The sequence below is a fragment of the Podarcis pityusensis genome (assembly GCF_964106645.2).
Source record: "Podarcis pityusensis genome assembly, chromosome: 15".
NCBI lineage: Eukaryota > Metazoa > Chordata > Lepidosauria > Squamata > Lacertidae > Podarcis > Podarcis pityusensis.
The window spans coordinates 22,026,578-22,053,856 of record NC_138040.1 but is presented as its reverse complement, the minus strand read 5'-3'; the positions used below and the strand labels follow the sequence as shown (position 1 = coordinate 22,053,856).

Sequence of the window (27,279 nt, the reverse complement as noted above, 5' to 3'; positions counted from 1 at the left end):
GTTAAACAATTCGGTGGTGGTGAACTGTCTTGACATTGATGGTTGGCTGAGTTCTGCTACAAAGAGGAACAGGGTGGGCCGAAGGACTTGGACAAGGGGAATGAAGGAAGCACATCATAGAAAAGGAGAGGTGGCAGGATATCAAGGGGGAAAGGGGGCTCTGCTATAGGATGGTTTTGTTTAATTTATTAAAATTTATAAAGCACACTTTCTTATAAAATATCAGGAAAGCTGGAAAGAATGTGGAGAGAGTAAAGATGCATATATTATAAAAAGCAGATATAAGGAAGGTTGCCTATTTATTTAAAATAAGCTGCAAAATCTAGTTTTAATTGTAAATACTGAAACCAGTATTTGCAATTCTAATTCCCCTTATCCTTTTCAGATAGTGCTGGAAGACAGCCCCTATTATGCCTGACCTTTGGCCATGCTGAGCCACTGCTATTTGGAAGAATTTGGTGACAACTAGGCAGAAAGAAGACACTTTTATGTATTGGGTGGCAGATGCATAGAAAACAGGCTGCATTATTGTAACAAGATACATGTAGTTTCAGTACTTGCCTTTATGTAACACAAAATTATAATTTGATAAGGAAGAGTGTTAGGTGTGAGAATCACATGGATAGCAGAAGACAACCCCCTCCCAAAATATCTTTCTCTTATTCTCCTTTCGTCCCGAACACTAGATTGCACCCATGTAGATAATGGAAAAGCATCAACCCCACCATAGGTGCCGAGTGTGAGGGACTGTGGGTGCTCCAGCCCCCACAACATTCCCCATGAAGGGGGAGGGCACCCACAAATTTTTTCATGGGGCCGCGCACACCGTGGGGGTGTGTGCACCTGATGTCAGCACGCCCAGCTGTGGAAGATATTCTCCCTTTTTTGCAATTCATTTTTATTAGTTTCTTTAAACATACATTCATCACATCACATTGTCATAACTTGGTTTTCCTGTAGGTTAAACATATATTTATAGAACATAATAAAGGAAATAAGAAACACAAAAATACACACTTATTTGTTTGATTCAATTGTAATCCATTTGCATTTGACTTCCCTCCCCTTCTTACTTGGGTTCTCAGTTTTACTTAATCAACTGCCCCTCCTGACACAACTTTTTATTTGGTAACCTAATTCCATTATATTTTACTATTTTTTTTCCTTACAGGAGTTATTCTAAACCGGTAAAAAAAATGTAATTCTCCATAATGGTCTTTCAAATACTGTTTAAATATATTCCAATCATTTTTAAATTTTTGCTTTGTTTGATCTCTTATCTGACCTGTCAGCTTGTCCAATTCCGCATATGTACACCATCAATTTGATCAACCAGTCTCTCTTTCTCGGTAAGGTCTCCATTTTCCAGATCTGGGCAACCAAGACTCTTGCTGCCGTGGTGGCATGCATAAAGATTTTCTCAAAATCTCTTGGGATTTCATTCCCAGTGATCCCTAAGAGGAATGCTTTGGGGGGAATGAGACTTTAAACATCTTTTTTAATTCGTTATAAATTTCCTGCCAAAATTCCCACATCTTTTTGCATGTCCGTCAAACATGATATGGGAGCCCACTGCGCCCAGCCGTGCAAGGTGTGCTACCCAGCTGTGGAAAGGAGTGGCACTGCTGCTGCAACTTGCCTTCCTCTCTCTGCCTCCCGAGTCAGACCTGACCCAGGAGGCTGGGTGTGAGGGAGCAGACTGCACACACATGGCCCCAGGCATCCACTGTCCGGGGCGGGGGGGGGGGCAAGCTGGTGGGCTTGAACCCTACAATCTTGCCTTGTTTTTATGTTTCTTTCCTCCTGATGACCGGATTGTGTCCGCAAAGGGAATTGTGGCATTATCAATGAAACAGGAACAAAATCCCCTTGACATTTCTCATCAAAGTTCATTCTGAGAATTTAATCCAGCAATGTAACCTAAACTCTGCGGCTTTACAAAATACGTCCTCTATCTTGAAATAGGCTTATACAGAATACCCACACGTTCGTAGTGCCCCATTACAGGGAGAGAATCAAAAGTGGGGGGGGGGGGAGTGTAACAGGTAAGAAGTAAGGGAAAGACTAAATGTCTGAATGTGCTGAAGCTTGAAGCCTGGAGTCTTAATAGATTCCACCTCAAGCATGTATCAAACATAATTAATGTTAATGTCATAGCCATCTTAATGTCAATTACTTTTTAATGTCATCGCCTTCTCTTTGCTGGTGACAGCAATGTTGTACTGCTGGGAATAAATTCCACTCACTAATTTAGAAGTTATAAAGAGATCTAGAGAAACGCATAGCTGGCTTATGGTTCTTTGCTGTAGCTTCCAGATCTATGAGGAAGCTATGAGTTCAATTGCATTTCAAAGGGCATTGATTATTAGAGCAAAATGTAAAGCAGTCTCCTGCAGTGAAGGGTTTAGGATTTCTGTTTTCTGAAACATGGTTTTTTTAGGTTGTACTAAATCTTTTGTGGTAGTCTTGCTGACTGCTGTTGAATTTCATTGGGACTTCTCCAGTACAAGGAAAGCGTAGATGGCATGACAGGGATGGGAGAGGGAGGAGAAAAACTCGTCCACCACATTTGAATAGAAGCAATTTATTCTGATGCTCTTATGCTAGAGTTGTACAACAGGAAACATGCAATGTTCAAATATTTAAAAATAAAACTGATATTAAATTAAAAAATCATTAATTTTAAGGAGGAATTCATTGTAGTGCTAAGGTGATTGTTTCATTAGCACAAGCATTTCAGCTTGTCAAATGGAATAATCTCCTCTCCCCCCCCCACTCTTCTGGTGGTTTTCCTAACCCCCTGGCCAATTTAGAGGGTGGAAGGAGAAGATGGCTGGGGGACGCGGGTGGCACTATGGGTAAAACCACAGTGCCTAGGACTTGCCGATCGTATGGTCGGCGGTTCGAATCTCCGTGGTGGGGTGAGCTCCAGTCTTTCGGTCCCAGCTCCTGCGCACCTAGCAGTTTGAAAGCACCCTTAAAGTGCAAGTAGATAAATAGGTACCGCTTTATAGCGGGAAGGTAAACGGCGTTCCGTGTGCTGCGCTGGTGCAGGCTCGCCAGAGCAGCGATGTCACACTGGCCATGTAACCCGGAAGTGTCTGCGGACGGCGCCGGCTCCCGGCCTCTAGAGTGAGATGAGCGCACAACCCTAGAGTCTGTCAAGACTGGCCCGTACGGGCAGGGGTACCTTTACCTTTACCTTTAGGAGAGGATGGAAGCCCTTTGTGTGGGCTTCCTCTGGTGGGGCTGGTTGGTTGAATCTGATCTTGAAATAATATAGAAGTTCAAAATACTTGGCAGCTATGTGGGTTGTTTAAGAGTTGTGTTACTTATGATTAATCAGGTCAGCTCCTTTGATGCTCATTTGCATTTTCCAGGTATAAAATATTGTGGGGTAAGTGCTGTGGAAATGTAATATACAGTGGTACCTCGGGTTAAGTACTTAATTCATTCCGGAGGTCCGTTCTTAACCTGAAACTGTTCTTAACCGGAAGCACCACTTTAGGTAATGGAGCCTCCTGCTGGCGCCGCGCCGCCGGAGCACGATTTCTGTTCTTATCCTGAAGCAAAGTTCTTAACCTGAAGCACTATTTCTGGATTAGCAGAGTCTGTAACCTGAAGCGTATGTAACCCGAGGTACCACTGTATCTGTTAACAGAAGCCTGTCTTCCAGAGCTGCAGGTCATTTTCACACTAAGCATGAAATTCTAGGTTCTTTCAGCTGTCTTTGCTCCACTTTCCAAACATGAATACTTTCTTAGCTGAAGTGATGCGAAGCACTGTAACTTTAACATGGACATGGAAAGGTCATGCGGCTAAAGACCTTGCGCATAGGTAGGCTTCCAAGAGAGTGGGAAGGAAAAATGCATGGCCAGTAGTGAAGACTTGTGCAATCATGCATATAACCAGCACAGGGAGAAATGAAGAATCTTACATGACTTGGAAGTTAAGTGTATTCAGCCTAGGTTAGTCAAGGCTTTTTGGGACTAAATTGGCAATTTGTACATTTTGTACAGACTGTGACCCACACACTTAGACAATTTTGAACCCCAGCCAGTTGAAGAAGAAAAATATAAGGAGTTTGCAAAATGTCAAGCCCACAAGGCCCCTAAAAACAGAGCAGGGTCATCAAAATAAAGTCTTGACCTTCTGCTACATTTTTCCTCAACCACGAGAGCTAGAAATGTATTTTATGTTCTTTCATAAGCCATGCACACAGTGATGCTGTGCCAGGTTTCAAATCTGAATTGGCCGCAGCTCTTTTTGTTGTTCTCTATACAGAATATCTTGCTCAGTGTCCAAAGCAGAATTATTTCTACCTCTTAAAAATTAGGCATTGGGGATTTCTTTGTATCCAAATACATCCTCAAAGTAGTCCCATGGTAAGGTAATGCTGTGGGCATGATCAGGGGTGAAACTAGGCTTTATTTCACTCTGGTCAAAGATCCGGTTTGGCACCCTTCATGCGCATTTCTGTACACACCAACACAGGCTGGCAGCCTCAATGGTGCCCCTCTGGAGGCTTAACCTGGGCACACACAAAAAGGCATCTAGCCCACCCTCAGCCCCCACCCCCCACCCCATAGCATAGCTGTCAATGTTTCCCTTTTTTTAAGGGAAATTCCCTTAGTCCGAATAGGATTCCTCACAAGAAAAGGGAAAAGTTGACAGCTATGCCCCATAGCGACGGCATGATCCAAGCAAAGTCAAGCAGTTAGTGCATGTGGATTTAAGTAGGAGAGTAGGAGAGTTATGCACATGATCAAATTGATAGGGCACAAAAAAATTAACTTTGGCTGGATCCTGTCACATATAAATAACATCCCATTTTCCTAGGAAGTACTTGAGGTGTTTGTCATTTAGTGGACATAACTACAACAGCTAACTGCCTTCTTTACATGCTGTGCTTGGTTGACCTTTGATGGCCTCCTCTGCCAGTGGCAGGGAATGTCCTGATCTTGGCTCCTTTTGGATGGGGAGCAAGTTACATCATGGGCCATGCCTTCACTGTCACTGGCCATTAGGATCTGTGGCTCATTCAGAATTTTAAACAGTAAGAGGAGGAGCCCTCGCTACTTTATGAGCTGTCTGTAATTCTTCAAGCATTGCCTTATGCGCCTTGCAATCTTGGGCTGTTTCCCATCTTGCCTCTTCATCATTGCAGGCCCAGACACATCAGGCCTCATTAAAAAACATTTACTATAAATGGTAATCAGGTGAAATAAGCACAACTGCCAAAAGAAATAAGGCATATCGTTCTGATAAGGCTTGTGTACATACATCTGACAGCTACCATAGCCCAGAGAAACCTCCCATTTCAAACAGCTCACATTCCTTCCCCCCAAGCTAAACTCCATACAGCCCTGTTGTTTAAACAAGCTGAAAAGAAATCCATGCCAGAGTTTTAATGCGGGGACCTCCTTCCATAACCCCAGTGCTCCCCAGGCGCAAGGCTCCCTAGCAAAACGCCACACGCCAGCTTCTCTTGTTTACACATTTCTGCATTATGAGACAGCCAGGAGGAGGTCATAAAATCTACTCGACTCCAGAGAGAGTGATGAATTCAACCAATCAGGGCATAACCCAGAGATCACAAATCACATGAAGTCAGAACTTGGCCCGTGTGTTGTACCCATTCTGTCTACCTCACACACCGGCGTGCAACTTGTTTGAGGCTAAGAACAGCTTTAGAATCCTATAATGAACCCAAAGCATCCTCCAGCAAGTTTTATAGGTTTTTAGTTAGGGCTGAAATGAAACAGGAGAGGAGGAATAACCGATGCATAAATATTTTTATACATACCACAGTATGAGCCCCACCCTTTAAACAATGTTCATACTTTTTTAGTGGAAGTTTATAACGTTTAGTAAGAGGGTGGTTGCCGGGACACTCTGAAGATGTTGCTGAATCGAGAGGGGCCGACATTTCTTCACATGCAGCTACACATTAAAATGCATCCTAGGAAAGTAGTTCAATTGCAAAGGAACAACACCCACACTTGAATGTTACGGCATTTGATACAAGGGGGGGGGGGTGGTCAGTGTAATAATCTTGGGTTAGGCAAGTGGTTCTCAAAGGGCCTGGTGTGCCACACAGCTGTAGCAGGAGGGGATGGCAAGTGTGGTGGGAAGATTCAAGGACAAATCAATATAATATTTTTGGAATGATTTGTGCTCTTATGTAGCCGCATGTTTTATAATTTCTGGATGTCCCATGATTGTATTAAAAAGTAGTTGTTTTCTATGTTATAATATAAATAAAGCACTGTTAAGTGTTGTTTCTTTTTGTTTTCCAATGTATTTCTTGTCAATAACATTTTTGGTGTGGCACGAGCAAATTTTTATTTTGGAAGCGTGGCCCAAATAAAGTTTGAGAAGATAAAGTTTGATATGCCGCTTTATCGCTACCCTAAGGAGTCTCAAAGCGGCTAACATTCTCCTTTCCCCTCCTCCCCCACAAGAAGGTGAGAACCACTGGGTTAGACTAAACGAATTTTGAGGTCCTCTCCAAGCTGTGATTTTAAAGCTGCAAGGAAGGGACTACAAAAAAAAGCTCAAACCAGATTCACTGGTTTGAATTTACTTAACTATATGCTTTGTTATGTAAATGCAGTCCAAAGTGAAACTAAATAGCTGTAGACACTGTAGAGGGTGCATTCCCCCCCCCCCCCAAGTAGTAGGGAAAAAATAGCAAGGCCATACTGGACTTGGAACAATGCAAAAGGTGATTTCTCTTTATCTGAGAAACTGCTGCTATGGTTTTGGGAAGCCCACCCTAAAATAGAACCTATCAGGGGAGGAGAGCTCCTTCCATAAAATGTATTTGTATGCCACTATATCATTTAAGGGACGCGGGTGGCGCTGTGGGTTAAACCACTGAGCCTTGGGCTTGCCGATTGGAAGGTCGGTGGATCGAATCCCCGCAATGGGGTGAGCTCCCGTTGCTCGGTCCCAGCTCCTGCCAACCTAGCAGTTTGAAAGCGTGTCAAAGTGCAAGTAGATAAATAGGTACTGCTCCGGCAGGAAGGTAAATGGCGTTTCCGTGCACTGCTCTGGTTCGCCAGAAGCAGCTTAGTCATGCTGGCCACATGACCGGGAAGCTGTACGCCAGCTCCCTCGGCCAGTAAAGCGAGATGAGCGCCGCAACCCCAGAGTCAGTCACAACTGGATCTAATGGTCAGGGGTCCCTTTACCTTTATATCAATTAAAAATCAACATGGTTTTGACAATATCTATCTATCATCTATATACCAGGGGTTCTCCAGTTGTTTTTGGACTACAACTCCCATCATCCCTAGCTAGCAGGACCAGTGGTGAGGGATGGTGAGAATTGTAGTCCAAAAACAGCTGGAGACCCAAGTTTGGGAAAAACTGATCAATACACACATGCATACATATTACAAACAATGACCATCAACTAACCATTATCCCAAGATGTTATCTGAAGGTACCTGCTATTTAATCCATTAATTAGTTAAATTTTTAACAAGCTAAAAACAAAGTGATTTGCAGCTATTTATAATAAGAGGGTTTTATCCAACATTCCTTCAGTAAATTTTAGATCTGGCCTTTGGCCTTGTTATTGCGTCTTTTTCAGCAGGGCGTCAATGGAATAAGTTTAATTCTAGCCAAAGTGACTTGGATAACATTTCACCATAAGGAACACAGTGGGATTGTGATGTTATGTGGAAAGAGTCATGATTTTCTGGAATAAGGACTAGTTCACAATGCCTTAACGATTAATCTACATGTTTTACTTGCCATTTTTATATTTCTTTGCTGCACATGGTATCTGCTTGCACTATGTGGATGGGAAGGTGGAAGTGAGGCAGCAACCTTCAGCATTCTGTTCAGATCCCATTTGACCCTTGTAGCTACAAATTAATATCCTAATGTCACACCTAGATCAGGAAACAGTTCTCCTAAGAGCAACTTATATTAAATGCAAATTAGTATTGCATAAGATTCATTGTTTTCCACACTGTTTTAATGGCTCAAGAGTGTTACAGAGGAGCTTCAGATAGAAGAGATTATTACTGGAAAAACTTGCTTTGCATGATACGTGTTTTGCTCCTAGTGGGGCTCTTTCAATCTGTAAGGTCCCAAAATTGGTGACACACACACACACACACACACAGAGAGAGAGAGAGAGAGAGAGAGAGAGAGAGAGAGAGAGAGAGATTTGTGTTGCAGTTCAGGCCATTTCACTCAAAACAACATTTCTATTCCAGATTGCAACATCTGGATTCTGTTCTTGAAGATTTAGAAATGCTTTCCGGAAGGAAGGATGAACAAATCTCTCTTACTCAAGGTTCCAGAAAAGCAAATGAAGATATTTGGCTGAGGGTGCTAGAGATATTTTGTTTTGCAAGAAAATGTTTGTTTCTTTGCAATGAGATTTTAAAAACATCGTATTATTTTCCTTGGGTTGTGTTCAGCTAAGTTTCATTCATAACAGACCCATTAAAATAAATGACCATGATGAATTCCAATGGCTCTCTCTACACTGAGTAAAAGGTCGCTGAATACATTCCATTGAGCTCTTACTTTTTTCAAAAGAAGTTTTCTTACTGTTAATGGCAAAACTACATTTCATGGAACATTGTATTGCACACTTAATATACTGTTGCTCCTTTGCAGATTGTTCTACAAACACATCATGTTGCATTTAGAATTGACACCAGTTCTTACGTTATTAGGTATGGATTGTCTCAGTGCACACTAAGCACGAAGATCATCAAAAGCAAATGCTTATAATACATGGTAACAATTTCCTTCCTGTTTACAGGAGTTATAACACAGGAGTGGTTAGAAATGAATGCTCACTGAGTAAGCTTTTGAAGCAGGAAAATAATAATAGAATCATAGAATTGTGGAGTTGGAATGACACCAGGGCTCATCTAGTTCAAGCCACCACAATGCAGGAATCTTAACTAGATCATCCATGACAGATGACCAGCCTCTGCTTTAGAAACCTCCAATGAAGGAGAGTCTGCCACCTCTGGTGGAGACCTGTTCCACTGTTGAACAGCTTTTACTGTCAGAAAGTTATTCCTGATGTTTAGTCTGAATATCATTTCTTGTAACTTGAATCCATTGGTTGGTTCCTAGCCTCCAGAGCTGGAGAAAACAAGCTTGCTCCATCCTGCATGTGACAGCCCATTAGATATTTGAAGATGGCTATCATATCTCTTCTCAGTCTCCTCTTTATCAGGCTAAACATACCCATTTCCCTCAATCGTTCCTCATAAGGCTTAGTTTTCAGGCCAGGCATCCCCCACCTGCGGTCCTCCAGATGTTTTGGCCTACAACTCCCATGATCCCTAGCTAACAGGACCAGTAGTCAGGGATGATGGGAATTGTAGTCCAAAACATCTGGAGGGCCGAAGGTTGGGGATGCCTGTTTTAGGCCCTTTATCATCTTCATTACCAGTAGTACATGTAAAAAGGGTCTAGGGGTCTTAATAGACCACAAACTTCACATAAATCCACAGTATGGTGCAGCAGCAAAAAAAAAGCTAATGCTATTCTAGGCTATTCTGGTACTGGGCCAAAACTAACATTTGTCCCTATTGAAATTCATTTTGTTAGATTTGGCCCAGTACTTGAATCTGTTACGCTTATCTTGAATCTCAATTCTGTTTTCAGTGGCATTGGCTACCCCTCCCAGTTTGGTGTCATATGCAAATTTGATGAGCATCGCCTCAATACTTTCATCCAAATTGTTTATAAAACTGTACATTAGGATCTAGATTTGTTTGCTGGTCTCGTCCTATAACAGTACCTGTGTCGCAGATGAAATCAAGGCAGTACTGGTATCTAAGATTCCCATATTTCGATAACACAAGGCATTCCAGAGCTGTTGTGTGTTCAGTGGAGGATGTTTGTCATGTTATGCAGTTTATGTAGCGATGACAGTGGTATGTGGCAATGACCACAGCATCCTGAGTTGGTGGACCTGATTTTTTTTTTTTGGCATCTTATCCCAGGATTTCCCCCCTCCATCCATCACTTTGTCCCTCATATAAACAGATGAGTCTGCTCACCACATCCTTGCTGAAGGGGATTCCTCACTTTCAACCCCCCCCCCCCCAAACTTGCTAGGGTAGGATGGCCTCTTTTAGTTGAGGCTTATAGGCACTGGCAGTGATGACACAGAAAAATAAAACCGAGAGTGATTTAAAGCAACAGGGAGGGCTCTCCTTTCAGCATGCAGAGCATGCAACTAATGTAAATCTATTGTTTTTATGGTTCAGCTGAACTTGGCCACTTTGGAAGTATTTCCAAGTATTGACTGAAAGCCTTCTGTTAGTTCTCAGTTTGGATGTGGATTTCAGCATATATGAACAGAAGATTCTTTGCTACATAATATTGGCTACATTTTTTTTTACAAATGGTGGAAATGAAGAAGTGATTGTAGGAGCATCATTTCAAGTTTTGGGGGAGCAAAGAGATTTAAGTGTGGGTGTAGAGAGAAACTTTTTACAATCAGTTTCAAATTGCAGGGGAATAACCCCATTAGGAACATTTGTTGTGTTTAACATCATAAGTAGAGTTTAAGGCACTTAAAAAAAGTAATTGTATCAGGTCTGAAATGTTCACTAAGTGGCACACTCGATGAGAAGGCTGAGTAGCACTAAACGTTAAATTTATTTTTACTTCAAAGCCCACATGCATAAAATGTGCTAATTTGGGGAGATAATTTAGAGGAAGATGTAAATTGGTAGCCCTGGTTAGTGCTAGGAAGTGTAAACTTGTTACATTGCAGTTATATTACTCTTGCCCTAATTTATCTACTGGGAAATAAGAGCATAAAACTCCAATAAACCCTTATAAGTGGTATTGTAGAAGGCAAATTAGGTAGAACATTCTCCTTCAGTTCAAGAACCTCCTTAGGGCTTCCTACATGTCATCAAAAGATGGCATTGTGATGTTATGTAGAAAGAGGCATGATTTTCTGGAAGAAGAACTAGTTCTTGTTCATGATTATTTCTTATATGCCATCAATTGGGAAGCAAAAGGATCTATCTCTTTACACACACACACACACACACACACACACCACTCACCACCCCACCACACTTGCATAGCCATACTGCAAATTCCTATAGCTTGATATTAATCCTCTAGAGATAATTGCATGCCATGCTTTTCCAGATGTGGGCAGATCCTTCTTAGTTACGTGATGCAGCTGGAATCTGGAAATAGACATTTGAAGGGAATATTCTGCCTTTAAGCAGGGATATTTTCTAGGATGGAACGCCACAAGAGAATATACTGAAAAAAGGGCAGGGGGATGCACCCCCCCTACATTTCTGGAAGAGATCTCTGTTCCCAAATAGGCTGGCATTTGTCCTCCTCCCCAATATCACTCCTCTCTTGTTCCCACCCCATCAAATGGCAATGATAAAGCCAGATTTTGCATCTGAGGGACGCGCAGCTCTCTCATTTGGCACAGAATTATGGCACTATGGTAACCATGTGTGGATTTCTACTGGGTGCATACTGAAGTTAAAGGCTAGGTTGGACAGAGTGGGGGCTTATGGCTTGCTATATCTGACCCCTTGAGTTGCTTAGTAGTTAAAGTATTGAAATAGGGGACTTCCGGGGTGGCACCATCGGTAATGGCGGATTCCCTCTGATCTGGAGGGACCAGCTCCACGGGAAACGGGTCTTTTCCGCTACGGCGAAGCGGGGACCCTTTCAAAAATCACAGGCGGATGAAGCCTGTGACCATGGGACTCGGTGGCCACCTTTAGCGCCCCCCCAACCCGCAAAGGAACCCACTAAGGGCTCCGGAGCGAAGAGGGGGAAGTGGCGCGGTGCTGAGAGTCAACTGCTTCTTCCGTGGAGCGAAGCCGCACAGCCGTTGCCGGAGAGCGCTGCCTTTTTCCTGGGACAATTTTGCTTTTAAAACAATCACCGTGAGTACTTAAATTTCGGACAATTGGACTCTAAATAAGGAATTGCGAGTAGAAAGGAAAATTGGACTTAAAAGTTTATTTCAATTTGGTACTGAAACGGGAAGGTCTAAACAGGAAGTCAGCCTTCCGTTTCTTTGTACATAGATTAAAGCAAAGACATGGCAAACTAGAGTTCAGAAAATCACTTGTAAAGGATTAACTTTCATCATTTAAAATTGTTGAACCCCCTTCGGAAGCAGGAGAAGAGGGGGGATTTTTTTTTTGACTGTTTAAACCTGTAGAAGTGAGTGTAAAGCAAAGTAATTTTCCACCGTCTTGATCCTGGGAGCGGGTGTCAGGACTGACGTTCTTTGGGAAGCTCATTGACCAGAGACAAACGTTTTTGACAGATAGTTAAAAGAAGAGAAACATAGTGATTCCATTGTTCTCCTTCGCATTTTAAAGGAACAAATATTGACAAAATATCTGAAAAAGGAAACTTTCTCCTTCGCATTTTAAAGGAACAAATATTGACAAAATATCCGAAAAAGGAAACTTTGTTGTTAGATCTGTCTTTTAAAGAAAAGAACAAATAGAAGTTTTTCCCCTAGAGGGAGCCTGTGAAACTGTAATTGGTTCAGTTGGAGATTACAATTATACAAAAGAGAATTTAGGCTGTTTGGCATTCTGGGTGTATCTCCCCCCTCCCCAATTCTTTCCCTCTGGTCTTTTCTCTGGTCAAACAGGTTTTGTGGGATTTTGTAGCAAGACAACCCCGTCCCCCCAAACTGAACAAACTGGAATGTGTTCACTGTGGATAATGATGCCACTATATCAAAGCACCTTCAGCTAGGGGGTGCAAACCCAAAACTTTTTCTTGGATCTGCAGTATGGGAGGAGATCACCACTGCAATATTTCCTTTTGAGGAAGGCTCCTGTGCCTTTAATAGACAACCTGAATAGCTTTGGGAAGAGCTGAGTCTCTTGTTTGCCTCGCCATTAGAGAAGACAGACTATATTGGCATCTCAAGTAATTTATTTAACGGGCCACTTAAATAAATCCTTCCTCATGCATGAATGTTATCAACCCTCTTTCTCTTACATTTGTCTCCTATCAGAATTTTTCCATGGGAGGATTATCCAGCGAAGGAAAGGAGACCATTAATGCAGCTTCAGTTAGCTTATTTCAGTTGGAAAAAAAGCATTAATATTCTTGCAAATGTGAGTGGGAGGGGGCTGCTGTGGGGGATGGAGGAGCAAATAAACCACAAGCAGGTTAGGCCTGGAAAGCATATTTTTGCAAAATTACTAGGGACACCATTGCTGTGCCAAGTCAAATGCACAAATTATTCCAAGTTCACAGGAATGAAGAATAAATTACGTTAATTCCAGAAGTTCTGGTGCCACTCCCTGCTGACTATTGTGCTATTGGTCTGCATACAATTCCAGCTCTTGACAGGGAAGTGCTTGATTAAATAGGAACCCGGTGCCTCATTTTCTGCTGTTTTGTGCGGGTCAGGTTAGGACATAAGAAAAGGCTTAGAAATGAACAGTCCATGGAAACGCTGTTCCCCTCTCATTTTGGTGCTGGAAAGATGGCAGTTTGATGGCTGTCTTTACTGATGAGTTTAATAACTGTTGATGATTTGCAATTCTGTATGATCGCTTATACACCACCCACACCCCATCCCTTTCATATAAATTCCAAGGCAATTTACAACCATAAAACAAAACAAAAAAAAACAGTTAAAGGTTGGGTGAAACAATACAAATAAACACCCAAGGCAGAGACTTAAAGAATGTCAGCTTTATTAACTATGAACTCTGGAATTTTGGATCACCTCCAAACCGGTGCCAAAGCTTTGTAGTCATTTTGTAGGGTTTTGTAGTGTGAACCCGCATTTTGTAGCACCCCCCCCCCAAACTGTGTAATTGATAATCTACCTGGGGGTCATAGCCTAGGTATCACCCAGAAATCCAACATTGTCCAATTCAAATTGGATGGCTGCCTCAGGTTGCTGACTTTGGATTATATGAAAGGGGAAGCAAGCTGCAAAATATTTTTATTTATTATTATGGTATTTTTTATGGACAAGGAGCAGGAGAGGCGCTTTTTGGGTTTTCTGCCTCAGGTGCTAGAAGAAACTGGCCAGCCTTGGCTATCATGCACCTTGATTTGGGATGTGGGTGTGGGGTCACTGGTCACCCCTCCTTGTGCAGTAAAATATCTCTGGTCAGCTCTGGATAATTGTGTGAAAATACATTACTTAGAAGTAAGTCAGCTGAATCCCATGGGGATTGCTTCCTGATAAGTATGTACAGGAGTGGAGCCTGAACTGGTTAATCTTAAAAATTCAACACAGTTGGGATAGGCTGTTCTTATTCAGTTAGAATTGAGAACCCCTTGCCAATGGTATTTTTTGTGTTTTTTGTTTTCTTATGAATACTGCACAATTAATTATACTCCATTAATTAGTCACTACTTCTAGACCAGATTAAAACAGCAAACCTAAAATTATAGACTAGATCCGGTTGATTTCACATTGGATTTACTTACGGGTAAACATGTTTATAAAGATTGCAACCCTGCAGCAATTTACTACTGAGTAGACTTGCTATGGATTGTGCTGTGCTAGTATACTTATATTGATCTAAATTGCAATGAAATCACTGGGATTTCATTGCAATTTAGATCAATATAAGTGTTTAGGTTCTGGGTGGCAGTGCTAAAATATGTTCCTTCTTAGGTTCTGGGTGGCAGTGCACAGTGCTTGAAAATCAGTTGTTCAGTTTGGGGGGCACTAAAAATGTGGGGTTTGTGCTACAAACCCTAGAAAACTACTACAAAACTTTGGCACCAGTTTGGCGTGAATCAGACAGGGTTGGATTTATGGGTGATACCTATCACTCCTGGTTAGTATGAATTACTCAGCTTGGTGAGGGGGGGGCAACAAAATGAAGAGTTTGCATCACAAAACCCTACAAAATCTTTGGCACTTTGGGGTTTGTACTTAATGAAGCTAAGAATGTTGGCCATTGTTAGGTGCCCACACTGGAATGCTGTTTCACAAAACAGGAACAGCCATGCTCAAAGTCCTGCTCTGAATTGTTTTGGATCAGACGTCTAATATTTTAGAACTGCAAGGAGAGATTCTCCTGAACAACACAATGACCTACTGCGTGAAGAGAGGGTAAGGCAGCCTCCTGATTCCCTAAACCTTAAACGCCAGTACAGATTACACAGTCAAGGGGTGTTATAAACTGGCCGTAGTTTGCCTCACAAGCAGCCTAGGTGCCATATTCTGCATTAGTGGCAGCCTCCAGACAAACTGTGTGGGTACCCCACCTTCAATGCACTGCAGTAAATGTGAGATCCAACATAATGTCATTCTGGGCAAGGAAATGCTTTAAGGATGGCCAGGTACCATCCAGGAAGGGTTAGGTTAGGTTGGCAGGTGTGAGAGACAGGACCTTTTCAGTGGTGGTCCCATTCTTGGGAAATGTGCAATACCCTTTGTCTTTCAGGCAGATCCTAACAACATTATTTCTTTCAGACTGCTTTTGATTGTGGGTGCAGTAGCCTATTTTAGTTTCAGCTGGATGGCTTGCTGAAATAGATTTGGCTTTATTGTCCCTGCTAATCGAGGTGTGCCGTTTTTATTGTGCATCTTTTCAGCTGATTTTATCAGACAATGTGACATTGAGAAAATACTTCAGTTTCAAAGATGACTTAACAAGCCTATTAAATAATCATTTAAAAATGCAGCTAACCTGTTTCTTGTCTCTGTGTTGTGAATTACCAGTGCAGATAGTGTCCAATGATGTTTTCTTTCTGGCACTGCTACACCTATATCTATAATGATAGGGGGTTTTTTAGTCTATTCTCCACATACGGTTAAAAAAGGAAGCTACAATAGCATGGTGGGGGGAACCATGAAAAACCAAGAAATTGATGCACCCTGTTTCTTTCAGTAGGTTCATTTACTAATGGATGTGCATTCACTAGCCTAGAATTGCAGCAGCATGCCCAGGGCATTGCTAAATTGGAGAATGAGTTAAAGTAATTAGTGTATTACTGTGTATTACAGGATCATTAGCTTCAAAGCAAATGACCTTGGAATCCTCAAACTTTCTCATACTCTGTCATTGTGTTTCCACGACTAGTATTTTCTGTACCACCTCATGTAATGGGCTTCTCTTTTTACGCTTGGAACCTCCTTTGAACTCTCTGTGATTGCTGCAAATCTAGTTAAAAAGCATCTGTAATAACAAAGAATCTTGCAGCACCTTAAAGACTAGCAAATTTATTGTGGCGTTAGCTTTCATGCACAAGAGTCGATTTTTATCAGATGCATCTGATGAAGTGGGCTATACTCCACAAAAGCTTATGTCAAAATAAATCTGTTAGTCTTAGATGTCACAAGACTCTTTGTTCTTACTAATGCCCTGGGCATGCTGCTGCTATCCTATGTTTCATTGAAGTTCAGGTCACTGATGGGGAAACTGGCTTTCAGAGGCTCAGTACTTTTTCTTGTGATAGTATTCGCCAGTACTGTTCTGAGTACTGTCACCTCTTTTTTTCTGCCCCTAGCAGCCATTTTGTGCTGACGCCTGCAGCACTTTTGCCAAGGTATCAGTACCACACCTAATTTTAAAAATAATAATAAATTAGAAGCAACAGCAATGAAAGCATTGGGGAGGCTGAAGCTTATTTTCTCTCCCCCCCCCCCCCACCATACACGTGTTTAACAAAAATAAGAGCCTAGTCTATAATACATTGAAATTAGATGACCTTAGATGGAGTTTTGGGGGCATTTTAAAATGTGATTCTAAAACTGATGTTTGAATTTTCAACATATTAACATGTAATTAAAGAGTCGCATAAGGACACTGAACAAAAGGTATACTTTTTTAAAAAGCTCTTTTCCTATTGCATTAATAGCATTTGGAGGTGACCTATTATAGGCTAAAATATGTTCCTTCTTTCACTTTTGAAAGTGCACTTGGGACCTGATTTGAACATTCTGTGCCTCTAGCACTCAGCAGTTCCATGATCCATCTTCCACAAATAATGCTGTAGCTATATGATAAATAGTATAAGCTTTTAAAAAAAGTTTTAATTCAGCAATCTAATATCTTATACAGTGGTACCTCAGTTTACATACGCTTCAGGTTACAGACACTTCAGGTTACAGACTCCAGTAACCCCAAAATAGTACCTCGGGTTAAGAACTTTGCTTCAGGATGAGAACAGAAATCGCGCGGCGGCAGCAGGAAGCCCCATTAGCTAAATTGGTACCTCAGGTTAAGAACAGTTTCAAGTTAAGAATGGACCTCCAGAACAAATTAAGTTCTTAACCCGAGATACCACTGTATAATGTTTCAATATAATCCATTTTGCCACCCAAAGTCTTATATTAACAAATCTGATGAATTCCATTCAAACAAGTATATATTCTTAGAAGGTTCAGGGAGGCAAGGCCCCCCAAACCTCTAGATTCAGTAAAAGGTTAGAATCTGAGCAAACTCATAATTTCAAGAATTTAGTAATAGCTAGAAATAACACCAGTTAGTTTCCTCGTGAAGCCAGCCTGGTGATAGCTCGTTGGGGGTGGGTTGATAATGGCTTGGTTTGTTTGATAATGGTAAGCCACCTGCAAAACATAAGACTCTGACCAATATGGTGTAGTTTGTCCACCTTTGGTCTCCACCCTGCACTCAGCTCTCACCTATGGCTCCTAGAAGCTGTCAGCACACCCCAGGAACGGCTTCGACTGGCTGGCGAAACCAAGTGAGGGTTGCTGCTGGGTCTCAAACCCTCAGTGAGTTAGGGACTTCCCCTGCATGCGAAGACAGGATCTGGCGGATTGAGTGGATGAGACCAATAGTGGGTCCAATGGTCAAGAAGGAGGTTTCTGCACGTGGTATAGAGGGAAGTGAGGGACAGATGGGGCTCGTGAACCTGAGAAAGTAGCCCATCGCAGAGAAGGAAAACTTCACTTCTTCTCTTTGGGAGAAGAAAGGCTAAAGAGTAAATCCTACACAATTCTGGAGTGGAGTCCCTAAGACAGTTGGATGGTGCCTAGTATACCTGCTCCTGGCAATTCCTGCAGCCAAGCTGGTGCTAAACGTACTGTTTCGCTTTCCTTGAAGCACATCAGCGAGCCTGGGGTGTGTGTGTCTTGCCCTATGGGCAGCCCAGGACCTCCATACATACTGCTCAGGCTTGTGCCCTGGGAAGATCATTTCAGCACTGCAGCGGTTTGACTTCACCCCTGGAGGCACACTCCATTGTCTCTCAAGATGCCAACAACAACTTTTAAGGCCATCCAAGTTATTGGCCATCACTGCCTCCTGTGGGAGTGAGCTGCATAGTTTAACTATGAGCTGTGTGAAGAAGTCATTTCCTTCAACTGTCCTGAAATCTTCCAACACTCAGCTTCTTTGGATGTTCACAAATTATAGTTTATGAGTCAAGATAGGCAAAACAGCTGTTTTCAATGGATTCCTTTGTTGAATTTGTGACATACGGATTTATGGATCAGCCACTCAAAAGGCAAGGAGTGAGTTCCTCTGGAAACTTTACTCCACAGAAATCAAGACTGAACTTTGCTTAACCCGTCAGCCACTATCCAGTGAGCAGCCTTTTCTGGTTTATTTGGCACACACCACAAAGGGCATTTTCACACCCTGAACTAAGAAAAACCTATCAACATGTCTCATATACTATTTATACCATATGAGTAAGGTTCATAGGATGCAGACTCAGGCCTAAAACTGAAACAAGGGGTACAATCCTCCCACCTATTTTGATTAATTTGATGCTTCTTAGAAACAAGAAAAGTTTGGGTATAGGGAGAGAGCTGAGAAATAGGCCAGAGTTCTAGTGTTGTTCCTTCAGTTTGTATCTTTGAATTCCCTGTTCACTAATTCTCATCTCCAGCTCTTCTGACAGGTTTCAGCTTGCTTCAGACACAACCTGATGCAGCACCTAAGAGCGTCAGGAGCCAAGTCACAGTTATTGTTCCTTTTATGGTTGAAGAGATTAAAATTAATGAAATTTGCAAGCTGTGGCTATGAACTCCTCTTAACTGATTTTAATCTCCCCTAAGCTGCTTTTGAAGTAGTTCTACTTTCTGGTATTGTGAAAACTGTTCCAACACTAGCTGTGCCCCAGTCTTATGAAGGACATCTGAGTGCATCTGTTGAAGGGGGCCCTTGCTTACTTCAGCCTTGGTTGGTTGGTTGATGTTGTTCACCAGTCTTGTTTAATTTACAGAGGATCCTACACAGGATTCTTAACATATATTTGTTATGCTTTCAGCTTTAAGTGATTATACACTCTCAGCATACACGCTTCCTAAAGAATACCAGAATAAGGCCCACCCAGTCTAACATTCTTTGGATAATCCCAGAAACCAGCACACAGTAGTTGGTCCACTGGAAACTGACTAACGCTCCATTGTAATTTTCCCAGGCCAGTAGTCCACTGGTGGATTACTTGTCCTGAGACACTGAGAGCTGATTCCCACATCGTAGTAAGAAGATATAAAAACCCCTCATAGAAACCAAATTATATTGTTACTTACTGAAATGGTCCTAGTGTCATGGGCACGGGGGAGTGAAAACGAAGCAAATTGCTGCTACAGTATCACATGAGTTCATTGCTCATGTAGTGTGAGCTGTTAAAACGCACAAATAAGCAGCCAATCCAGGGGTCTGCAACCTTTAAGACAAAAAGAGCCACTTGGACCCGTTTCCGAAGAAAAACAACAACTGGGAGCCGCAAAACCATTGTGACATTTAAAACAAATATATCTCCGGAGCCGCGATCTGACAGCGGACGGGAAGGTGACGTCGGGACGGTGCGTGACTAACGCACGCACCGCCCCCATGTGACGTCACAGCCAGTACAGCGCCCGCCACAGTGGGGAGTGTTGGGGCGCACAATGCGCCTCCTCCCCTCGCTAGTATCCGCCCCGGAGCCGCGGCAAAGGTGTAAAAGAGCCACATGCGGCTCCGGAGCCGTGGGTTGCCGACCCCTGAGCCAATCTTAATTTTCAAGATAGCCACAGCTTATTAACTATACATCACCGTTTTCTAATGGAGTACATGGTGACACACACAAAAACTGATCATTTTGTTGAAAGGGGAGTTCAAATTTGCTAGCACCGAAATATTGTTCAGATTTCAGTTGAGAGCTTATTTCAGGGGTCAGCAAACTTTTTCAGCAGGGGGCCGGTCCACTGTCCCTTAGACCTTGAGTGGGGCCAGACTATATTTTGAAGGGAAAAAATGAAAGCATTCCTATGCCCCACAAATAACCTAGAGATGCATTTTAAATAAAAGCACACATTCTACACATGTAAAAACAACAGGCAGGCCCCACAAATAACCCAGAGATGCATTTTAAATAAAACTGCACATTCTACTCATGTAAAAACACGCTGATTCCCAGACCGTCCGCGGGCCAGATTTAGAAGGTGATTGGGCTGGATCCAGCCCCTGGGCCTTAGTTTGCCTACCCATGGCTTATTTCATACAAAAGACTCCAAAGTCTACAACACTTCGATCACAGTTCCTGTTTGGTTCAGTCTGCCTTGGTGGGATTTTCTGTGGGTTATTTCAGGTAGACCCCACAACGGAATCTACCCCCGATACCCCCCTTTGGTCCATCTTGGCAGCACTTTGGTAAATTGTCCTTTTGTTCAGGAGGTGGGTTGGGCGGGAAGCATGATGATGAAGAATCTGGCTCAATTTCCCTCCTGTCTCAAGAATGGTGATTGGAAATAATTGGAAGTGGCACTGGAAGTAATCGGAAGTGACAGCCCCTGTGCTCTGAGGCTTTTGCTTGAAGTCTAACAATCCCCCACAAAACAGAACCTAAATTTAAACAATGAAGTCACAAAGTGATTTGCCTTCAAGGTTGAAAGCCCTGTAATTTTAATTAATTAATCAATTTTAAAAAAAAATAAAAATAAACTGCAGCTTGAATGGGTTGGAGAGGAAAATGTTCTTGGCTATACATTTCTGCTTGGTTTCTCAAAGCTCTGTTCAATACTTCCTGGTGTTCCTCTGCTTCTTTGCTCTGAAGGAGAGTTCAGTTCTATATTAAACATTTCCATAGCCCTTAAAATTTTTATCAAGGCTCTTTTTTTAAAAAAAAAAATACTCGGCAGACTCAACTGTACAAAGCATCCAGTGCATGTCTCATAAATATGTACAGAATGGAGGAGCGCCGCCCTGCTCTCCTGATGCTTGTCCTAGGAAACAGCCTGGGGAAGGAATTGAGCTTTCTTTTCTTTTCCTTTTTTTAAATTTGTGCTTGATCCAGAGACCCAATTGGAATCAGGGATGTCATAGACATGCATACACTATGCATATATAATAATAGTACCTGGGACTTAACACAAGATGTGAGAAGAGATTGCCAGTTTACAAAGCCCTGAGGGGAAGGTGAAAGATAGGGACACTTCCACAAACGGCACCAAGAACACTTCTTAGTTTAAGATGAATAATGGATGGGTGGTGTTTATGCACTGTAAAAAAAAAGTGCAAGAGAACCTGTTTAGAAATCAAATATACTTTCTAGTCGATGTAGCGCTTTGACCCGATTTACAGAGACTGGGGGAAAACCAAAACCGAAAAAGAGTCGTTTGTTGAAACAGCCTCCAAATTAGACCTTTCGAGATCCTGTCATGGGCTATATCACCTTAAGTGTGAAGCACAATGTCCTATCTTTTTGAGTGTCCCATTAACGATGGCTTCTAAGAGTGACTTTTTGGATTTGCACCTCTAAACTGCTATATAAATGGGGTCTGTAAGTGGGCCTCTTTCCAACTTAGCACACTTAGAGTCAGTGTTGTGTAGCAATTAGAGTTTTGAACCAGGATGTGGGCGGCTAGGGTTCGAATCACCACTTGGCCACGAAGCTCACTCCGTGACTGTCACTGCCTCTCAGTCTAATTTACATCGCATGCTTGTTGTGGTGATTAAATGTGGAGAGGGAGGCCTATGTATACCACCTTGAGCTTCTTGGAGAAAAAGATGAGATATAACTGCAAACAAACAAATAAATAAAAGCCCTAAATAGGGATAAATGAAATCTTTCTGTAGCCCAGAGTGCTATGCTTCCCCCCCCCTCTTTCTCACACACCCCCTCCATCTGGTATATATACTAATCCAACTGCCATTGATGATGATAGAATATAGCAAGTGCCAGCAAATCTTCCACCACAGATAATCCAATTAACACCTTCATTTGAAATGCCATGTGTAGGATATACCCTGCAGGAGCATTGCTTAGCAGCTTCAGCACTGAGGGCAAGGGAATCTGGTTCTCACTATTGCTTGTAGGATTTAGGATTCCTTTTTCCACAAGTCTCTTGTAAAAAACCCCCACCCCTCATCTTATCTGACCATGCTTTGTTTTACAAAACCTAATAAAGCTACATGCCTGTCCTCAAATGGCTACAAGCATATACTGCTGGCTATAGAGCAAGCCCTAATCCATTAGCTGTGTAAACAAATGAATGCACAAGGAAACATCAGTGAATAAAACAGCCTTATTCCACGCCCCCACGAATAGCTGATTTTAGCTTGTTATATACATTACTAGATTGATGGAACATGGGAAATTAACAATGCAATGTGTGTATGTCTCTGTGTGGGATTGTGCTATGTAAGTCCAAGTTCTACAGCCAGAAAAGACATCTCCTGTGACTGGAATAAGTTATGCAGATTTGTATAATGGGCCAGATTATCAAACATGCCAAATATAATCAGTGACGCCCTGTTTCAGACCTTACAGCTCCAGGGTATCTTTATGCCCAGATCTAGGTATGCATTGGAGCATTCATAAGACTCGTTCAGCATACCAGAATCTAAAGAAAACAAGGAGGTGCTTTGAGAACTTCAGCTTGGAAGTGTCTTGAAAATGCTGGGTGGTATCAAACGAAACAGTTTCTCTACTGCAAGAACTATTATCAGCTACCAATTTTTTGTCCTCTATCATTCTTCATACTTCCATCCTCTGTACGAGGCATAGGCAAACTCCGGCCCTCCAGATGTTTGGGACTGCAATTCCCATCATCCCTGACCACTGGTACTGTTAGCTAGGGATGATGGGAATTGTAGTCCCAAACATCTGGAGGGCAGGAGTTTGCCTATGCCTGCTCTGTATTCTCTACGGGTACCCTGCCCTCTCCTCTATGGATGTGATCTGCCCTGCCTCCTTAAATCTGCAGGAGTTTGCGGAACCCTAATGTCTGGAGCAGATTTACTGAGGGCACAGTGGCACACAGGGAGAATAGGGGGCAGGGAAATGCCATTGCGCAGCTAAAAGTCCTTGTCCTTGTGAAACTCTTCGTTTGGCTATGACCCATTGTTGTTAGTAATAATAATAATAGGGACTGAAAAAATTGGAACTTCATTTTGTGCCAACACTACTGGATATTGGGACCCCTAACTTCTGCAAATTTTGTACATATAGGACCATGTTGAGTGTGTTGACTTATCATCATCTAATTTTTACTAGTATGGGACAGAACTTGCACATTGAAGTCTCCTGCAGCATTTTCAGAATAGTAGCGCAGTACAGCTCTTGGAACTGCTTTATTTTTGTTACTTTGCCCAACTGCACATTACACATGAAAACGTACATCTTAAAAGGCATTCTTTTCTACCAAAGAAATGGACAATTTGGCTATAGCCTTTAACCTTGCACAAAGTGGAAATGAAATGCAAGCTTAAATTTCTTCAGCAGGAGCAACATGGGCATAGTTAAATGGTTGCACAGAAATATGAGGATGGGCGTGTGCTGTGCTAAAAGTGAATGTATGGGAAATTTGCATTTCTGGTAATAATTGCCCACAAATTTATAATTGTGCTATCCTGTTGTAATTTCCATCCTCTTGCCTTTGAGATACGTATATGAACAGAACTACAGCTCTTCATACTCTGCTTGTGTTCCTGCTAGTGAACTGGCCTTCCATCTTGAGGGCTGGTCATTGCTCAGTTTATCCATTATTGGGCATAGAATGGTTACAAATCCCCGATATTATCCCAGAGGAGGGGGGAAACTCCCCGGTATTGTGATTCCATTCAAATGGCCACAAAATGTGAAAACTAGGGGACAAACACTGCGTGCAGAAGAAACCTCATATTACGAGCTCTGTTGGATGGATCATGCCAAAAACCCATTTACTCCAGCATCCTCCTTCCCACAGCAGCGGGCCAAATTGTATCCTGCAAACAGAGCCTGAACCCAGCAACCTTAATATGGAGTGTCTCCATTAGTCTTTTGGGTGGGTCATAAAGCAGTTTTTACCCATTTGTACTTAATTTGGTCCCATTGTATTCCATCAGTGCATATCACATTTCCTGTGAGTAAGCTGCCTTTGAATTGTTGTAGATTTTGGCAAAAAAAAGTTTGTGCCGTGTTGGGGCTAAAGCAAGTGCAAGCTATTGGTTGCCAGTCTTCTGATTAAGTCTGATGTGCCCAGAAAGTTGGGAAATGTGAGATATTCCCGTTCCCAACCTACTCTGTATTGGGACTTGGCACCAAGGCTAATGAGAGAGGGCACATGCTGCCACTTGCCCATCCACCGTGGACATTTTGCAACATCACTGCAACATCCCACTTCCTGTGGGAGACCCAAAAGCTTGGAGTTGCTCAAGAGATGGGAACTTTTACACAGACTGCAGGATGCGACAGCTGGTAGGAGACAAGAATTTGAATAGGTCATTCATGTTTACGCCTCACCCAGCTCTTGCTGATAATCCAGGGTTCATCGATTCACACCCTTAGAAGCATCAGCTGGCAAAACCTTGGACTCCATCCTTCCTCATGTTTCCATCCTCAGTACCCTCTCTGGGTGCTAATGCTTCTGAATACTAGTTACTGGAAAACCATGGGGAGGAGGTTGCTCTTGTGCTTGAGTTGTCACCGTCGCACAGGCATCTGGGTGGCCGCTCTGAAAGGATCCTGGGTTAGATGGGCCTTTGGCTTGATCCAGCAAGCTCTTGCTATTTTCTGATGTCCATCAGCTTTCCTAAGAGAGGAGGAGTCTCTGAATCTACTCTGGGTCTTCCAGACTGGTGAGGAGGGATGAAGGCATAGCAGCCCTTTGCGATGCGCTGATACGGGATTTTTCACAGAGCTGCCTGCTTGTCAATCCAATGTGGAAAGTGGAATTGAGGGGAAAGCTTGTTCTCCACACTGTGATGTCTCTGGAGAGGTGGAGAAGGAGGCTGCCGCTGACTCAGTCACAAGGGAGGCCAGCCTTCGTCTCATTTTACTCAAGCCTGCCTTTCTTAATCATTTCCTCCATCTTTTTACCTCCTCCATTTTACAGAGAATGTCTTTTATATGGGACGTATCGGTACTAACTTAGTTTGCCTGCTATGAAGATGACACAACAGCCAGCAGCTTTTTGGGGTTGTTGTTGTTTTTTGCCATCTACGGCAAATAATTATCAACCTTTTGTTGTAGTATAAGTTGCTGAAGGTGATAACATGTATTATAAAAAGGCATTTTAAATAGACTTTTGAATAATTTTCCGTGCTTCACTGGTTCCCCTGGATTTCTATCCCTGCCTTTCTGGTCCTTTCGCACACTGGACACAATCCAGCACAAGTTAAACACTTAGAGGTCCCATTGATTTCAACAGAAGAGATTTAAGAACATGCATAACTATGTAATTCTGTTCATGTCTGCTCAGAGGAAAGTCCCATTGAGTTTGGTAGGGCTTACTCCCAGGTAACTGGATAAGCTCCCTCTACTTAAATAAATGGTTTCCCAAGGTAGCTTAAAGTCAGCTGAAATGCCAGATATAATTTAGTTATGCAGCTAAAAATGGAAAGCGTGAAGGTGTAAGCAACACATTTGGGAAAATTTGAATCTTACAGGTACACTCATCAGCAAGCCATTATTAGCTGCTGTTCCCTGTTGACTCTGTGGCAAACCTGATTCTCCTCTGTGTTAAATTACTTTCCTTTTCTTCCACTGTCTTTCTGTTGTTTCCTTTCCCCTTTGATTTCCCCTATGTTTGTCTTCAGTCCATTCTTATTTTCTCTCTTTTGTTGGCTTCAGTTTGTCTATCTTTTCTTCTCCCGTGCATCCCCGCTCCCTCTTTCTCCCTTCTTCACCTCCCTCCCATGTACTTTTAACACATCTGTTTCTAATTTGGGGCTGTCTATGGTATCAGTTGGAAACAATGGGCTCCTTTAAAATATCAGAAATAAATTTCTGAGCAGAACGACATACACAAAAGTGAGCAGATTGGCCACTGATCTTGAAACAATGCTTTCTTGTTCAAATGTGTGGATGGCAAAGTTGTCTAAGGCTTTGTATCCTAAAAACCTCAGCATTTTTTTGTGTGTGTGAGCTCTGCAGGCAGCATTTAAGATTTCTCCAAGAGAAGTATTTAACATTAAACAGCTTCAACAGCTTTTTGTGTAAAACAACAACAACCCACACCTTTAGGAGAAGAGAGCCTCATGCTTTAAACTCTATTCATTCCGATATGGCAATTGAATTTTAATTGCCCCCCCTATTTTTGTTCTCCATAAAAATAATAAAAATGCCAAGAAATTGAAAACAGATGATCTCCATGCTCAACAAACTTCGATGCCAACCCCCCGCTTTAAATCATAAAAAGTAACTTATTTTTCCAAGAGCCCCTCCCTTGCTAGTTAATGTTCTGGTTGCAACTCCTCTTTTGTTAGGATTTTTTTTTTCCTTTTAGAAAAGACTAAAACAAAAACCTCCAACTTACCTAGAAACAGGATAGAAAGTGCAGACATTCCGTCTCTGTGAGAGAGACTTTTCTTCCCCCCCTTTTTTTTTACTTCTCTCCACTCAGGAATGGCAGGCAGACCTGCTCAGAATTCAAAGTAACGCCTCTGGAATGTGCTCCATGTAATTGCATCCATGTGCCAGAAAAATAACCAACTTTGCTCCTTCTTCCCTTCTGCTATTCATTCCCCCCATCCAGTTTCCATGCAGATACGAGGAGAGCCTGTTTCTCTCTGTCCGCTGGTTCGGAGCCTGTCAGCATCTGGAAGAGGAAAGACAAGAGGCGGTGCAGCTGAGAGACACATCTATGGCTGCACAGAGTAATTTCGCATGTCTGGAAAGAAAGAGAGAAAAGAGGAGGGAAAATACACAGCGCACAATTTTAACCATATGGCTGAATCCCAGAACAGCCCCTCCCTACCATCAGCCAGGATTAACAGTGAAGGCTGGTCATGTGGTGAGCTGTTACTTACTCCTGGTAAAAGAGCAACTGTACGTTCTGTGGCAAAGCAAGTAGATTGCACTGGTGTCAAAATGGTTAAGTAGAATAAACTTGAAAAATAATTGTCCCTTGGG

The 27,279-nt window shown here is 42.4% G+C and overlaps 1 protein-coding gene and 1 long non-coding RNA gene across 9 annotated transcripts in view; one reads left to right on the top strand and one right to left on the bottom strand.

Annotated features, from left to right (window-relative positions):
- Nucleotides 1-2,023, top strand: part of LOC308464382 — a 36,138-nt gene extending 34,115 nt beyond the window's left edge. For all 8 annotated transcript variants that reach the window (XR_013979975.1, XR_013979976.1, XR_013979977.1 and 5 more), the window contains one exon: nucleotides 386-2,023. This is a non-coding gene — a long non-coding RNA (uncharacterized lncRNA). The remainder of the gene's footprint in view (nucleotides 1-385) is intronic.
- The window catches only part of CLMP (CXADR like cell adhesion molecule), a 57,072-nt gene extending 30,062 nt beyond the window's left edge, over nucleotides 1-27,010 (bottom strand). Inside the window, exon 1 of the mRNA XM_080983639.1 lies at nucleotides 26,684-27,010. Coding sequence (XP_080839765.1) covers nucleotides 26,684-26,711 — 28 coding nt within the window. The 5' untranslated portion in view covers nucleotides 26,712-27,010. The remainder of the gene's footprint in view (nucleotides 1-26,683) is intronic.
- Between the last annotated feature and the right edge of the window lie 269 nt (nucleotides 27,011-27,279).